Source organism: Bicyclus anynana, chromosome 11 (assembly GCF_947172395.1).
Source record: "Bicyclus anynana chromosome 11, ilBicAnyn1.1, whole genome shotgun sequence".
NCBI classification, from domain to species: domain Eukaryota; kingdom Metazoa; phylum Arthropoda; class Insecta; order Lepidoptera; family Nymphalidae; genus Bicyclus; species Bicyclus anynana.
Window position 1 is genome coordinate 13,655,883 of NC_069093.1, and position 18,606 is coordinate 13,674,488.

At 34.2% G+C, this 18,606-nt stretch overlaps 2 protein-coding genes across 2 annotated transcripts in view; one reads left to right on the top strand and one right to left on the bottom strand.

Annotated features, from left to right (window-relative positions):
- Nucleotides 1-922: 922 nt before the first annotated feature.
- On the bottom strand, nucleotides 923-5,588 carry LOC112053759 (histone acetyltransferase KAT8-like). Its single transcript, XM_024093303.2, has one exon. It carries the CDS (start codon nucleotides 5,502-5,504, stop codon nucleotides 4,176-4,178), a length of 1,329 nt encoding a protein of 442 aa, XP_023949071.1. The 5' UTR covers nucleotides 5,505-5,588; the 3' UTR covers nucleotides 923-4,175.
- Nucleotides 5,589-6,207: 619 nt separating this feature from the next.
- Nucleotides 6,208-18,606, top strand: part of LOC112053760 (ras-related protein Rac1) — a 59,643-nt gene continuing 47,244 nt past the window's right edge. Inside the window, exon 1 of the mRNA XM_024093304.2 lies at nucleotides 6,208-6,537. Within this exon, the coding sequence (XP_023949072.1) occupies nucleotides 6,503-6,537 (35 nt within the window). The 5' untranslated portion in view covers nucleotides 6,208-6,502. The remainder of the gene's footprint in view (nucleotides 6,538-18,606) is intronic.

The following is an 18,606-nucleotide window of genomic DNA, read 5'->3' on the forward strand; positions in this document are numbered from 1 at the left end:
AAGGTTTCACAATATTTGTCAGGACTATTTAATTAACAAATCTAATCAAAAGGTTCACAGAACAAAAGTTCAGTACTCGAGACAGAGAGACATTCTCCCTGCCTAATTCAGCGTACCTAATCCGAGACAGATTACTGCACGAGAGAAGTTGGCGGATCGACCACCTTCAGAACACTGCAAAAACGAGCGCCTTGTAACACCAACTGGCTCCCGCCTGATTATCTCCACTGTCCGCTCACTCTTTACGGAAACAACTAGCGCCACCTATTGTCTGCACGAGCCAACGATCGTGGAGATAGTCGAGTGACGTCATACCTTTCTTAGACTACACATCATTATCAGTCTATTTTAACGGCTCCTTATAGCAGAGGATATACGAAGCTTAGACCCACAACGCTGCTCCAATGCGAGCAGGGCGATAATGTTAAATTCATTAACGACCACTAACCACTATCACTACCAGATGTTAATGATAGTGTCCGGGAACAAAGACTTAACATGCTCTTCCTCTTCGAGATGCAGGGTGTAACGCCTCAACTTTTTTTGTCAATTCAAGAATTTTAACTGAAGTTTTCTTACAAGATAATCGTAGTAACTACTAACTAGGTAGGTACTGGGTTACCTATTATGTTATTCTTCTAAGAAATTTTAAATTTGCTCATGATTACAACCATTTAACTTGTCCAACAATGGCTAGAACCTTGGGCCTCAGCCAGAGTAAAGATATTACCTTAGCTGTTGTCCATTGAATACTTTATGTCTCATATTTCTTCTAGGTAGTTTCGGAGAGATCACAAAACTAACACCGGAAAATAGCTGGATCTTCTTTATAAGGTAAATGTGTCGGTAACGGTAAGGTCGTCGATGCCTTCGTATTGGTTGGACAAAAAATAAAATATAAAGACAAATGAAACAACAGACATTCCATTTAAAATTTATTTCTGAACGACACTTTTTCTTATACGACTAATGAATTATCACAAATAAACAGTGAAACTATTGATTCACAGAATCTATTGCCAAGGGAAGTTACTTTAGCTTCTAAAAACTCAATCTGACACGCAGCAAGTGGCAAATTGTAATGTTGATCACACATTACTTTTTGAATTTGGTAAAATAAAATGCTGGTGACAATCGCCAGTTTTGCAGTAATATACGATCAGTTATAATACTAAATACATACTACAATTATTACTAATTACAGTGCAGAATATAATTTAAAAGTTATCTAATGCTTAATGTAGCTGCATACATATTAACAAAACTATGACGCAAATGGATTTTTGATGGCCACCGTGGCACCGTCTGCGCGGTGGATTTACAAGTCGGAGGTACTAGGTTTAAACTCCGACTGGGACGTTTGAGGTTTTCTTAATTGGCCCAGGTCTGGCTGGTGGGAGGCTTCGGCCGTGGTTAGTTACCAACTTACCGGCAGACGTACCGCCAAGCAATTTAGCGTTCCGGTACGATGTCGGGTAGAAACCTAAAGGGGTGTGGATTTTTATCTTCCTCCTAAAGCCCGCTTTCATCTTAGATTGCATCATCACTTACCATCAGAATCATCAGGATTGTAGTCAAAAGTTAACTTGTTAATGAAAAAAAAAAATCTTCATTGCTCGTGGTCCGTGGGCCCAAGAACAGAATATTTACTCATGATGATACTGTATGTGATATTCATGGCTAGTTAAGACAATTTATGAAGTTAGCGAACCATGGCGGTGGGTCGTTTTTCTGCCAACTCATAAAATAAAGATTTCTTTTTTGCTTAGCTTTATTTTATTTAATGCAGCTCTATTAACCAAAGTTACTACCCACTGATTAATTCAGAATTATATTATTCAGTACAAATGGGAACTGTTACAATTTAAAACTTACTTATTCAATACATTCATTACTTACTTAATTATTCATAAATATTGATAAAAGGTACCTTAAAACACTGGGCATTCAACAATTTCTACTTACAAATTACCAAAGTACCAAATTATAGTCATTGTATTTTTCCTCATACACAGGAGACTTTTCAGAACAGAGAAAGCACACTATTTAGTTATAACCATATTTTATCTTGATAAAAACCTACATTTAAGTGCAGCTTACATATGAATACATTGGCTCTGCAGCAATATTTCACAAGGCAAGAGACAAGCAGGCTAATTCACTAACTTTGATGTATGCAGTATGTTAGTAGACATATACTAAATTGAGATTTTATGTAACAAATGTCAAACAACTACTGACAACCCTCCTTGGTTAATTTTTTGTTTTTTTTTTCATTTGTCCCCAACTTTGGGACAGGCAAAGATCGTTGACCATACAGCCTGTTCAGACATCAATGAAGTTCTTTCTTGAGTTTGTATTTTATTAGGCATAGCCTTGTCTATCGTGTGTTATCTTCTTTTTTTTTTCTTCTATAAATATTAATCTTTGAAGATTCATCTGATTGTATTAATAAGTATAAACTTTCCGATTTCCGATTGGTCCAATCCAATCTTGTAATGCCTCCTTGGTTAACATACAGAATGTAGATGTCATTTCTCAGATTTGATGTTTTTTCTAATAGGTTGTTAATAAAGTGTTTATATTTAGTGAATAGGCCAGCTAAGTGCTTTTGGAGCGAGCTCAGATAGCTGGAGTGGTTTATCAAAAGCAAACAACCTATGCACAATATACATTGCGACCAAGTGCAGAAAAAGCCCAGGAATGAAGAACCTACATTGTATGTACGATTACTACTATAGAAGCAACAACATTGGAAAGAAATTCTAGATCATGAGTGTGTATCTAGAATCTAGATAGTTATTAACTAACATGATGTCTTTAGGCATACAAGCTTACATTAGCTAAATTTAGTAAACAAAGTAAAACTTTGTGTTTATTTTATGAAGGCAACAAAGTTAGTGAAAAGGATGCAGGAATGAGAAACTGTTCCAAGATACTTAAAAGGTACAGAAAGAACTAGATCAGATACACTCTAAAATAAATCTTGTTGTGAACTTAAGATCACTTTTAAAGTGGTTTATTTATATACTCGTGTCATATTAAGTGGGCGGATAATTGTGCCTCTGAGTATATTATGACAAAGAATGGGCTGTTTTGAATTTACTATTTGCTTAAAATAAACCATACATGAAAACAACTAACTGTACATGAAAAATTCAATACACACAGAGTATCCAAGACTCTAATATTTACAATTTTTGACTTACTAACTATATCATTGTACAAAGAAATTATGAAAAAAAAAATTAAAATTCAATAATTAAAAATTAATTAATTTAAACTTATAAATAATATCACTTGCCAGTAGAGGAACTTAGTGAGTAACTTTAAACAGATCTAAAAAGTCACATGAAATTATGTTCATTCAATCTGCAATAAAATGTCAAAATAAGTGAAAATTGTATTTAAAATAATACACAAATTCCAATTTTTATCTCTTTTTCTTTAAAATTGGGATGGTTTGAATCCCAGCTTGGCTCAATTAAGATATTATCTAATTACTCTTAAGTTTATACCGTAATTATTCCTTCATTAACACTTTTGCTGCGGCACTGATTTTTCTGTACTTTTCTCTGGTGCGGTACGAGGTCCATTGACCTCGTAACCCTCGAACACGCTAGACATACGAGGTCAATTGACCCTGTACTGCAGCAAACGTGTTAAAGCACATTATCTTACAAATAGCAATACAACTTTTGTAAATGCAAAGCAAGTTTCAAATAACATTACAGTCACTACCATATTACTTAATTATTATTTATAAAAAAAAAAAATCATCAACAAATCTATTTGTTTAATTTTTTTTTTCTTTCAATATAATCTGGTAATGTTTCACAACTGGGATCTTTACTTCAAAATGCCATCAATTACCTTATTAACTAATTTCTAATACACACATTGTGATAATTACTAACACAGAGTTCTACATAGAACAGCCATACAATACAGTCATCAAATAAATGTTATTAAAAGAGCATTTTTACAGCTTAACATTGTTTTATCCGTCTCTGGACCTTGCTTTAAGTAAATGCTTCTTTTAAATAAAATGTTCACAGTACCAAATAAATTACTTACATTAAGATATTGTTTAACTAGTAACAGGCTTAGAGAAACCTAAAAAAACCATTTTGTTCACATTCAAACTTCCTCTAAACTCTGCCTGTGAGTCTATACTACTTCTTTGCCTTCGTCGAGTTCCCTTGCTTATTCGGAGGCGTCCATCTTAAAGCTGTAGGATCTACGCATAATCGGGGTTTTTTAAAATGTGAACTGGCCAACTGTTCAGATACAATCTTTGGTGTAACACATATAACATGTTGCCCCTTCCAATACTTTACCATATTCATAGATTGTAGAGTAGAAATTATATCTGTCTGCGATATACCAGTCATCTGACTCAAGTCCTTGATACTAAGAGTACCGCGACTCGCACTTAGCACTTCTAATAATACATAGGACCAGTAGGATCTGTAACTTAGCTTACCCAAGTCCGATAGTGGCTTCTCGGGGCTACCAACGACTTGTTCAAGCCTTGACAGTTCATAGCTAAAAGCTATTAGCAGTTTACCGTAACCTTGTCTCTGGTATGGCGGCAGAGTGAGTATACAAGCAACATTGTTGCCTTCAGGAGAATCCTTTTCTTTGGAGAAATAACCAACAAGATGAGCTCCATGCTTGTCGACTTCGCACAAAATATAAAAAAGAAATTGCTCTATGTCAAAATAAAGAGTTTTGTGATCTAAAAACAATTTAGCCAGCAAACAAAGATTCTGACAGTATATTTTATGTTCCTTACCATCTGCTTCGAAAATTGCTATAGTACCTTTTCTATATATTTCGCTGCCTAGAGGTTGTCGCGCTGTACACTCGCTCAAATGATATCTGTACGTCTTCTCCATTCTCATGTACTTGAGGCAATATTCACAAATCCACAGCTTCGACTGTTTTCCGTACTCGTCCGGGTAAGGGCTGAAGTACCAAGTGTCTATTTCGTATTTGCCGATCTGAATCCTATCTATGTATTTCACTTTGGTAATAGCTTCGTGTTCTTTTTCCAAAGCCGCCGTCGTGGGGTCCATCTCCGCGTACGATTTCTGCACATGATTGATTTCGTCATGTTTACGTTTTTGATTGCGGGTTATTTTGCGACCGGATTTGTCGGTGAGCAAGTGATCGGAGTTTATGTTGTTATTAGAGTTTTCACACACGTCAAACCTATCGGACATGACCCGGTGGCGCGAAACCCACTCGTCGAGTCTTCTATCGTAGCCGACATAGTGCACATAGTATTCATAACACGATTCCCCTGCGTTGTACCGCGTTTGTATTATCTCAGCCGGGTGCCATGACTCATCCGAACGCCGCACTAAGTAATGCTCTCCGATGTCCAAAGGTTGCTCCTGTGTGGACTCAGAGTCCTCGTTGTCAGTGCTACGGCCCTCTGAATTTGGTAATTCATTGTTCACAATTGGTTTTTCTAACTCTTTATCGCCTTTAGCCATATTAAACTATATCAATAACGGATCATGCAATACCGCGCAACACAATCAGCCATGCCATTTTTCCATAGATAATAGATTATAGATTTTTATTAAAATGTCGAATCTCGAATGTCGCGCAAAGCAAAAACGTGCGAACTAGTGACGTACCTACCCACACCCAGTGCCCATGCATAAATCTGTCTTTTGGAAACCGGTAGACCGGATAAATCAATATTTGTCTAAAAAAATAAGCACTCGTTTAATTTAAATAAAATAAATATAAAATGAAGTAAATAGCTTTAAGCTTAGAAGTATACATTTTTCATAATTATACAATTAATTTAAAATATAAAAGTAACTCTATGGTATGGTGTTACAATAAGCAAAACCTTCCCTTATTTCAGAGAATATTCTTAGTTTTATTAGAATCAGAAAAGTTAAAATTAATGTAATTTTTATTTTTTCAGCGTGTATGTATTTTTATTTTATATTATTATCATGCTAATTTACATTTAACACAACGTACAGCGTGTCTGCACGTGATAATTTTAAAGTCGCTATTTATTAATCCGCCAAACTAAGAATAAAACTTTAAACAAAATAAATTCAAGAACATTAACTGGTTTGATGGTTTGTCAACATGTCAGCTACCAGGGAGTAAAAGTAGGGAATTTAATGAACTTTTGAGTGCAACACAATAAACCATAGTCTATAGAGCCCTAGTAAATGAAACATGAGTTCAGACTTGTCGGCTGAGCGAACGTAATGCAATCGGCGAAACGTCTGTATTTAACTGATTTGTAATTCGGATTCCTAATCGCTAAAAGGGAGATATGATATTATTTTCGTTATCTAAAAACTGTGCCGATCGTCTACGCGAGTGTTGATTGTAATGCCGAAGTGTATTGATTACATTTACAAGTGATTTATGTGCAGTGGTTTTGTACAAGATTGGTTTGGAAGCATTTTGCCGAGATAATCTCCCAGTTGTCTTAGTTGGAACATTAGACTGAGTCAAAATGCAAGCGATCAAGTGTGTAGTTGTGGGTGACGGGTAAGTGGAAATGATTTTGGTTTCTTACAAATTCCGAGATACTATTATCGTAATGAACTAGGCATCTGACGTCATTAGGACTCATTGGTGGCGCATCCAGACTTCCGAGCGATCCTGTCGAGCGATAATTGCACGATTGTGTATTATTACCCGACTTTAACATAAGCGAGGTTCCCTGTTTACTTGTGTTCATGGAATTAAGACTATGAATTTAATGAATGAGATTTTTTGATTTTCTTATAAATGACTTAACCGATTTTGATATAATTTGTTTAATGAGTATTTTTTTAAGATTTTCTATTTCTATAATAAATAGAAATCATTCATGTAACAATTATTGTAACATGGGTATTATTTGGTAAAAGAATTTAAAACCTTCTTAGAAAAAGTATTTTTATTTTTTAAGTATTTAAGAATATCTATCAATATTTTTGAAAGAAATTGAAATTATTAATAGAAAGCGTTAGGGATTTAAAACTGCATTAATTTGTGCTAACAAGGACAAAAATGACTGAAAAATAATAACTGTAATTAATTGTAAGTACATTTTAATGTTAACTAACAGACTTGGTCAAGCTTCGCTTTGACTTATGTGCTCTTCCCTATCCCTACTCTACACTTCTCTTCCCCTACCCTACATTTACCCTACTCCTACCCTACCCCTACCCCTATATGTATTTAAATACACAAAAGCATTGATGCACACAAGAAAATAAATAAATTTATACATGTAATGTAATTATTGAAGGCTTATCTATGCTATCTCTTCCATAGTAGAATGCAAAATGTTGTTATCACTACTGATAGCGATTGTAACTATCATTATTACAATGTTATTGAAGCCCTACACAAATACTCTATGGTTTAATTTGTAAGCTTTCCAGTTTCCAACCTCTTCGTCACCACAGTCTAGGCCTGATTGCCGTACTTTCCTAACCTTAATAAACCATCTCTAATTCAAACATGTAATGGTGTTGAGATTTGAATATATTGAATTTTATGAGACATACAGGTAAATATGGGCAATAATAAGTAATCCATACATAGAAAACAAAGATTGTAGGGATATTTGTTAAATAAATAAGACTGAAATTTCAAAATCAATCAAAAATCTTTTAACATACTTACTTAATAAGATAAAAATACATTTTTAGCATTCAATGTGACATTATTCATTATTCGGCCAAACCTAACATACAAATCTGACATTCTTAAGAATCAACAATTTTGTGCTATTTATTATGCAGCATTATTTAGCGATATGACAAATTAAATTCCTGTAGCTTTGAAAGTACTAATGGCAAATATCCTGTGTTTCCATCTACAAAATTGCTTTACTAAAAGTGTACTCTTAATTTATATACAATTTAAGAAAACTGTCATCATCCCTATAGTTTGTTTCGTGTAGGATGGTGCTGGTGATAGTTTGTTTCACTCTTCAAAGTTTGCCACGTTTCATGATAATAGTATGTATTTTGAACGTCGTACAGATGACTGTCACCGTACCCATGCTATCTGAAAAACAGAGCATTTGACTCGGTTTGACAAAAATAATTCAAGCAAAACTGTTTGTCATAGTTGTCTCTTCTAAATTACCTACACAGGTTCCCAGACTTAAGATAACCGAACACCCACCAAATACCTTTTATGGAACCCCATATCAAATTGTTCCAAATCCAAATCAAAAAGAACAAAAAAAAAATATTGGCCACTTATTTGGAGGGTAAGCATATTATTGACCATATTTAAAAATGTGGTTGTATAATTTTTTTTTACTATAGTAGTAGTAACTTAAACTAAATATTTAATTGTCTGAACTACAGTACTGATATAATCCTCATTAGTTGTTACTAATTCACATTCATAGTAAGTTCTCAGCTAATATGTATGTCATGTTGTAAAGATGACTCAAGGTGAGCTCAAAAGGGCACTGACACTGCTTGCGGGGTGAATGCAAATTGTCCCATTTCCTCTTGCTTTGTGTTATACAGCCATACAACTATTCACTAGTGTCTTCCATTATTATTATACAAATATCCATATCCATACTGATATGTCTGTCCGTCACCTTTTCATGGCTAAACCACTGAACCAATTTTGCTGAAATTTGGTATAAAGATAAATTGGGTCTTGGAACAGAACATAGGATACTTTTATCCTGGTTAAATTCATGGTCTATAATTTATTCATGGTAAGTTAATACTATTTCAAATTATAATTAAAAATGATTGAATTAAATATACACATCTCATAATTTACATTTTAATCATATACAAAATTAGCTAAATCTTTTAAATATTGGATAGAAGCAGGCATTACTTTGTGGAAGTTCATTATGAATAGATAATAATTTATTTATTTTGCTGTCATCCTATATATTACTTTGCGATTGCACGTTGTTGAGTTAACATCACCTGAGGATGCGCTCTGGTTTCAGGGTGAAACGTACATAAAGTATTTTGTCGGACCTTGGTGACATTGTCGCATGGGTTCATCTGCTTTTCAGGGATGATAGCAAAATAAATAAATTATTATCTATCTAAATCTTGTTTATTTGACTATATCCACAGAATATATAATACAACAAGGTTTTATCTTACATAGATAAAACAAGTATAATTTAACAAGTCTACATAACACCACTTGTTATCTTTACAAATTAAACAACATCATTAGAGAAGCACAGCACACAAAACTTAAACATGTAAAGAAATAGGTCAGTGGACTTGATAAGCTCTGATGTTGCCGCAATTAAGGTCTCCCATGAGGCAACCTTTTTTATGACCTCATAATTAAAGGTGTTGAAGTAGAATCTTTTCTCATTCTGAGAGGAGACTTAGATAGATAGATAGATACACTTTATTTGCACACCACAAAGACAAATACAAGTGAAAGAAAAACAAATTAGAAAGAGATCAGCTTACAAAAAGGCGGCCTTATCGCTAAGTAGCGATTTCTTTCAGGCAACCTTCGGTTTAGGAAAACTCAAAAACATCAGCAGGTGGCGTAAAACAAAAATAACCCTAGTATTAGTAATACACATACATACAAATAATTTACATCCTAATACATAAACAATATTACACAAATACCTACAATAATAAATAAAATACATGAGAAATAATAGATACAGATCGTCTTTACTGCACCAGATAGTGAGTCTTTACTTAGTGAGACTTGAGCTCAGATTAGCGCGCACAACCAAACAAACAAACTCTTCAGCTTTATTAATTAGTATAGATTAAATACTAAAAATTGGCTCTATTGGACATGTGGCCTAAGTAAGCCAACGTTGAACGAGTGCAGACGCGATACGAACCTAGCGTCATTCTGAATAGATGACGTCATATGACCTAGGTCTTACGGTTACTTGCGTCTATTAGTTTCGTTAGTGCAGTATGTAAACAAGGCGTAGAATTATAGGTCGTTTTGTTTATCAGTTAAGTGCGAAAAACTGTACTTTTTTATTTTTAGCTGTCTTGGGCACCGTTTTTAACCGACTTCAAAAAAGAGGAGGTTCTCAATTCGGTCGGTATTTTTTTTTTATGTATGTACACCGATTATTCAAAGCCATTTCTGACAGGACCACATGAAACAACACTGTCTGCAAAATCTAAATCTATAAGATATTCTCACATGGCTTGGATTAATACATCACCGGCTTAGCACCGCCTTCATACTGATCAGCAGATAGAACATATTATGATGTTATTTTTCGCTTTTTAGTTTAGTGGGTACGTTTTTAACCGACTTCCAAAAAGGAGGAGGTTCTACGTTCGGCTGTATGTATGTTTTTTTAGGTTTTGAAGTCGGTTGTATTTTTTTTATTAAAATTTTTATTATTTATATTCTGCCTTTGTGAAGTAAGATTATGCTTTTATCATCAAAGATTTTATATTAGTAGATATGTCACTAGCGAGTCGAAACTGAGGCGCACAAAAGTGGCTAATCGTCTCATCTTAATTTCACTTAGTCGCGTAGTAAACAACGAAAGTTATTTACAAACAATAATTAAATATTGTCTACAATGTCGAGTTGTGTGTTCATGAAGTGTAAAAACTATACATGAATGTATTAATGTAAGTAAACACAAAATACACACAACTGAAAAGTTGGAGGTGCATGCCCCGAACCGGATTCGAACCGACACCCTCCGGAATCGGAGGCAGAGATCGTATTCACTAGGCTATCACGGCAATCTCGACTCTCTCGGTTGTGTGCATATTAAGAAATTAAATATCACGTGTCTAAAACGGTGAAGGAAAAACATCGTGAGGAAACCTGCATACCTGAGAATTTTCTTAATACTCTGCGTGTGTGAAGTCTGCCAATCCGCATTAGGCCAGCGTGGTGGACTATATTGTATTGGTATTGTAGTGGTATTTTCCTAACCCCTCTCATTCTGAGAGGAGACTCGAGCTCAGCAGTGAGCCGAATATGGATGATGACGACGAATCACAGAATTGTGCATGTGTGCGCTCAGTGGAGTAGCTAAATTCGGATCACGTTTTGCGATGAATTTGTAGGCACGTAACATATCTAACAGTATAAAATCTTAGTTTATCAAACCTTTTGTAATTACTAGTTACTAGTGACCATACTAAATTTGCACAACCTTAGAGAGTCATTCCGCCCATCTATTCTGTTTCTGACTTCGGGCCCCATCAGAACTCACTTCAAGAGATTATCTCTTTGGTCGCATGTTAGCGCCAATGATGTGCCGACATGCGACCAATAAAGAGAAATATAGACAATCTATTCCAATGGCGATGAAATTGTTCTAACCTCATCTCTTTCGTATTAACGCAATGAAAGAGATAGCGGTATTTCCGGTTGCGCCACCATTGGTTGAATATTGTCTATTTCTCGTCACGAGATTACGTCAGTCGCATTTTAGCGCCAGAGACAAACGAAATTCCAATCGTATATGAAATTCCTGATACGAGTATCTATCTAGCTTTTAAAATTCAATTTGAACAGATCTAGAAATTGTGCAGGTATCATAAATTATATCTACTCACACCAACACAGTTTATTTTTACAAAGAGTGAATATGAATTTTCGTAGCAAGGTCGTTCTTGTGACTTTACGAAATTATTTAATGTTTATTGAGCATTGTCATAGTTTTCCGCGTTGATATTATAATTATTACACGTGGATGGGTATCGGTATATTATTTTTGCTTTATAAGTACCGGAATATTTAATTTAAAGATATAAAAATTTCATATTGCTTCAAGGAAACTTTTTGCAATAGAAAGAAAGCCCTTTTAAAAATTAATAATAAATAGGTAATATTGTGATAGGAGAGGTACTTACAAGACGAGTTTTCAGCTCAAATACTACCCAAAAATGTTCGCCAGCTCTCGGATTATGTAAACTATAATGCACTTAGGAGAGAGGGAGAGGGGAAACTTGTATGAAATCCTGTTCTTTAAAATAAGAAGTCTTTCCCCTATGTCATTCGTGAGTCGTGACCATGAGTTGCCATAATAAAAAGTTTTTTTTTAAAACCAACTGGTACTTAGTTCCAGAGCTCCTTCAAACAGACAAACAAATTTTTTTATTCTTTTACAAGTTAGCCCTTGACTACAATCTCACCTGATGGTAAGTGATGATGCAGGCAGCGGGCTAACTTGTTAGGAGGAGGATGAAAATCCACACCCCTTTCAGCATCGTATCGGAACGCTAAATCGCTTGGCGGTACGTCTTTGCCGGTAGGTCACGCTGTATGAATTTCCTTTTCTTTAGGACGGCTTACCTTCATCTAAATTCCATCCTTCGCCACTGGTACGTAGTGGGCTGCGATTGGTCCACGTATTTTATATCAAAGCGAACTTCGCGTCAATTAATTATAAAACTGTCAAAATTAATGTCATATATGCAATTGAATACCACGCATCTATCTTTGAACAACACAAGGCTTTTTATTTGTCTCCAAAAAGCGCAAAGTTTGGAACAACAAAACTACCCCACTGACGACTGATATTGTACGGATCGCATCGAAAGGATTTTATGTACAGTAAAATTAAAAATTTATTTGATGCGATGCGTCCGATACGTACGATGCGTTTTAGTGGACGCCTGCCATTAAAAAATTAAGTATGGAAAAAAATAGTGGATTCTATTCGTTAATCCGCGTAGAGTGTAGACGGTACTATCTTTGAACAACACAAGGCTTTTTGTTTGTCTCCAAAAAGCGCAAAGTTTGGAACGAACAAAACTACCACTCAGTATTCTTTGCATAGAAAGACATACAAGTGCGTCCACTAACGACTGATATCGTACGGATCGCATCGAACGGATTGTATGTACACTGTACAGTAAAATTAAAAATTTATTTGATGCGATGCGTCCGATACGTACGATGCGGATTTGTGGACGCCTGCCATTATAAAATTAAGTATCGAAAAAAAAACAGTGCAGTCTATCTTTCTATTCGTTAGCCTCAATAGCTCAACGGTACGAGCGGTTGGATTCAACACCGAGGGGTGGTGGTTCAATCCTCACCCCGTTGGTCTATTGTCGTACCCACTCCTAGCACAGTCTTTCCCGACTAGTTGGAGGGGAATGGGAATATTGGTCATATTATAAAAAATATGGCAAATAATTTTTGCAGACGTTAATCTGACACGATCGGTGAAGACAGGACAGGGAAACCTGCACAAAAAGTTCTCCAATTATACAATCAGAAAGTGCGGCAAGTGCAAATGGTTTTGCACTTTCTTTCACGTACGACTACAGGGAACACTTTCCCATTAGGTACATAAGTACATATAGGCTTCTATATTTGGCCAACGTTAACTTGCAATGATAGAAAGTTAGGTTTTCTACCGTGCACTGTTTGATTCGATCGTGACGTGAGTTAATTGTATGTCACCCACATCGTAATTATTACATCCTTCTAACTTTAAGAGTAAAGTGTATAATATATAATCTTTTATACATAAAAATGGGATCGACTTCAAAGAAATATTTCAGCTATTTTGATTTTAACACAAAATTACTAAATCGATTTTCATGAAAATGAAATCTGGGAACAAGCTTTCAGAGTTCAGAGGTTACAAACATTAAAAAAATACTCGTCGAATTGAGAACCTCTTTCTTTTTTTGAAGTCAGTTAAAAAGAATCATAAGTTAGGATCAGCAACAGTATATTTTTTTTATTATATTTTTTTTAAAGAATATTTGCCATATTTTTTATAATATGACAAATATTCCCATTCCCCTCCGACAAATCGGGAAAGACTGTTCTAGGAGTGGGTACGACAATAGACCAACGGGGCGGGGATCGAACCACCACCCCTCGGTGATGAGTCCGACAGCTCTTACCGTTGAGCTATTGAGGCTTTGAAGTAGTATATGTACTCATATGATGATTATTGTGGTTGATGATCAGTGTTTGTGAAGAATGGAGTTTTGTTGTTTAAAATGTATACCTTACCTTTTGTGGAATTAATTAATCTGAAGATGGTTCGCCTAAAAAAATAGGTATTGTTAGTTAATGTGTAGATTTGTTGGTTGTAATTTTCATATAACTGAAGTACATATTATATTTACATATTTGTGCGATATTTAAGCGTTAATTAATTTCAACTAAATGAAATAACTTAATTTAAAAAATTTTAAATTTTTACCACAAAATGTTAACTTGTTGTAGGGGATGATGCCTGTTTTTTGGTTTATAAATATTTAAGTACATGTAGGTACATAATATTGTAGTTATAACTTAAAATAACTGACGTGAATTTTAATTTCATTAAAAAAAGGGATGGTTTTTAGAGAATTTTTAAATAAAAAAATTTTTTTATCGTCACGGAATTTAAATTAAAACATTCCGTTGTTAACAATAATGAAATAAATGGCCCGTTTTCGATAACCTTATCGCGCGTTTTATTTAACGTGTTGGGAGTTTAATGAATTATCTACATCGAAACTATAATGTTTATTGTTTCAAGTAAATTATTGTTATTACTAGTAGCCTAGCATGTTCTGTACAATGTGAAAATTTGACTGGAAGGATGGATTGTGGAACGCGAAATCGCTTGGCGGTACGCCTTTGCCGGTATGTAACTAGCCACGGCCGAAGCCTCCCACCAGCCAAAGGTTTCCTGGAAGAGATTGATTGTTAGTGATAAGGTCGCCTATAATTTCTTGTATCTATTGTATGGTATGTTTTTTGTGGTGTACATTAAAGTGTATTTTCTTTCTTTCTTTCAATACGCAGTACATTCATGGAAAAATATTCATAATCCGCTCAGTAAGGAGAACTGAAGCTGTACCGTACAATCAATAAGTCGACAATGCTGGACGAACAACCGTCTCTTTTGTTGTAAAAATAGTCCCGGCTTCAATCTGGCGAGCACATTTTCTCATTGATATGTGTAATCACGCGCCCGCATGTCATCTGAGTTACGTACTAGTATATACTCCGGGTGGATTGTATTGTGGAACTGCTGCAATATGTTAGTCGCAATCAATTCACATTATCATCATCATCATCATCACTATCATCTTCATCATTATCATTATCATCATTATCAGACGATGGAGTCTTTTGCTGACATAGTATTCTGTTTGCAATTTATTTATTCATTATTACCATACATACATAATAGCCTAGTAGATATGAGCTCTGCCTACGATTCGGAGAGCGTAGGTTCGAATCCGGTGCAGGGCCTCCAACTTCTCAGTTATGTGCATTTTAAGAAATTAAATATCACTTGTCTCATACGGTGAAGGAAAAACATCGTGAGGAAACCTGAGAATGTTCTCGATTCTCTACGTGTGTTAAGTCTGCCAATCCGCATTGGGCCAGCGTGGTGGACTAAGGCGTAACCTCTTTCACTCTGAGAGGAGACTCGTGCTCAACAGTGAGTCGAATGTGGGTCCGTTAATGATAAATGGGCATACGTAGAGTCCACAAGAATTCTTATTTTATAATAATATGTTATGTCTTTTCTGTGCTATGATGGACGACCATAGATGTTCGTTTTAAGAACACAGTACCACCAATGTATCATCGATCATGGTCAATTATATTTTAGTTAGTTCGACTATACTTTCTACACGCTCGGGATCGTATTTGTCAATCTTGGTCGATGCTTTAGAGGACCCTTACATTGTGACTAGTTAAGGCCAGTATCGACCATTAAGACTGACAATTATAAAACACAATAGCGACGATCGCAATGCGTCAATCACAATTCACTAGGTTTTGTAATACGGTGGCATTTGTAGTTTCCCACATTCTACTAACGCAATTGATTGATAACTCTTGAGAAATATATTGTGCGAATATAAATAACCACTATTTAGTTAGTTAACACAAAGCTACACACCTGAGAGATGTTATAACGTTTTTGTCAATTGGAAATATGGCGTAATTGCAATGCACTTTCTTGTCAGTGATAATAAGATAAGTTATCACCATGATTTTATAACGTAAATAACTTATTACATATATGCAATAAGTTAATCTTGAAGAATTTTGTATATTTAAAAAAATATAATTAAATTTAAAATTAAATTTCAAAGTTCATAACATTGTTATTATAATACAGAAATACGTGTATCAGACACTAATTTATATATAACTTTAAATAACTAGTGATTTATCCCGATTTTTCTAAATAGATTCGATAGATAGATAGTAATCTATATTACATCTTAAAAACAATGAAAACTCTCTAAATGTTTAGGCTTTGTTCGGAGTAGATGTTCTATATGAAGTTTGCACAAAATCGGTCGAGAGATTCTTCATTTATCACTATTTTTGTTACAAATGAATTCAGGGATAGGGTGGGGTAGGACAGGGACTAGGGATAGAGAAGAAGTGCACATAAGTCAAAGCGAAGCCTGACCGGGTTCGCTAGTTTAGGATATAAATTATGTGTTTGCCAAATATGTATCAAATACATTTAGTTGTTTACGCAGGATATAATAAATATTCAAATACAGAAATATATAGTAGGATTTACTCGCTACGCTATTGTCCTAGACCGCCTAACGCCTGATGTTCGATATTTGAATGTGCACATTAACGTGACACTTTTATTTCAATATACATAAATGCATAATATCCACTGGACCCATGGGTCATATACGTTGATCGAGGTCCACATTTAATTTGTCATGTCTATTCCAGACAGTTATTTTATGTATGTACAGCTCAGGTGAACTGTTAGTGAGTTTAACTTTCATATTCGAAGGTAATATGCAAATTGTGTTCAATTAACAATTTATCATTATTCATTTGGTATGTCCTACTTGGAAATAAATGTTGTAAATATTTTTCAAGCTAATATTGCATGTATTATTATTTATGCATTTGATATGAACACCAATCAAATTAGATCAGTAGTTTTCGAGACAATAGTTGATATATACTTGAAATTTTCTTAGATGTCAATTTTAAACAACAATAATGGCTGACTATGAACCAAAGACAATCAGTAGGGTTGAGAAGTTAACCGCGGGCATCGTAACGATATCAAGTAGGTATCGTTATATCTGAAATAACTAAACTAAAATATCCGTTACTATACGTCATCTTAAAAAACGAATACGTTCCATATTCGTTTCGTTTTCCAACTTTTCAGTTGTGTGCATTTTAGGAAATTAAATATCATTTTAAGAATATATACACCAAGGAGTCTAAGAAGTGAATCATGAAATACATGAAAATGTTGGATATAGTAATAATAATAATAATAATAATATAGCCTTTATTTCCAAGTACATAAATTACAAAAATTTTACAGTTTACATTTTTAAAAATTACAAAAGATACAAAAGTTAAAAAACATTAACATTTTATTTCATTTTGTTGGATATAGTAGCGACATTATTTCCGCATACGAATATTTTTGAAAAATTAAGTCAGTGGCAATTTATAGTGGAAATTTTTAATTTTTAAATTGTTGAAGAAAACAATTGAGAAAAACAAAAAAGCGACAAAAATATTTTTCTATTGAATTAAAGATTATTATTTTTTTCTTTTTTTACCTTGGTTATACACCACTAGTCCAAATGACTATGTAGAACATAATTGGAATTAATGTACACTTACTGTCTGTCTCTAATTATAATTCGTAACATTTTTCTAGCTCTAGAACCTACTAAATTTATTACCGCATAATGTCATATATTCAAAAACCTTTGTACTAAAGTTTCGGCCCCTTGTACATCACTATCTCTCAAACTCCTTATATATGATATCCTAATAACTCTGACTATCACGATTTACGTATACCAGAAAAATAAAAATCTCACCATGTTGCAAAACAAAAGTAATAAATTTTTTTCCATTAGTATTTCAAATCTTTTATTTATTTTTCTGATCCAGCAATCATAATATTCAAGTCGTATTTGTGTATTGTTTTCTTTATTCTTAATTTAAAAATTTTGCAAGCGGTTGATTTTTATCGGTTTTTTAATAATTTTTGATCGTGCTATATAATTACAAACATTCGGGAGCACTCGCGCCGCGATCGGTTAAGTTTGGTTTAGGATGAGTTTACTGCGAGCAAAAAGTGCCACATTGTCGCTTCCATGCTCACAGTGAGGTCGTGTCAATGTTTGTTCCATATCATCATTACTTATTTGTTTCGTTTGCAATTGTTAGTCTTGTTATTTATTTGTTGTTTGGTTATCAATATTATTACTGATTGCTGAGTAGTGTATGACTAACAATAATATAACTAACCGAAAATTCCAACTTTCAGATGGGTGGATTTTAGGTTGAATTTCATATGGATTGATTTATTTATTAGGTATATAAAAAATATAAAAAAAAAATATTATGAAAAAATACAACCGACTTCAAAATGTTAATGTACCCACGAAACTAATAAGGGAAAGATAACATTATTATATTTTCTACTTATTGATCATTTTGAAGTCGCTGCCAAGCCCGTCTGATGTTGACTAAGGTCGTTACAGAAAAAAACACATGACAGACAAAAATAATGTCTGAGAAACAAAAATCTTTACGATAGGGTACACCTTGAATTAATAGATTGAATACACTGGCTTGGCAGAAAATATAATGATATTATTTTTCCCTTTT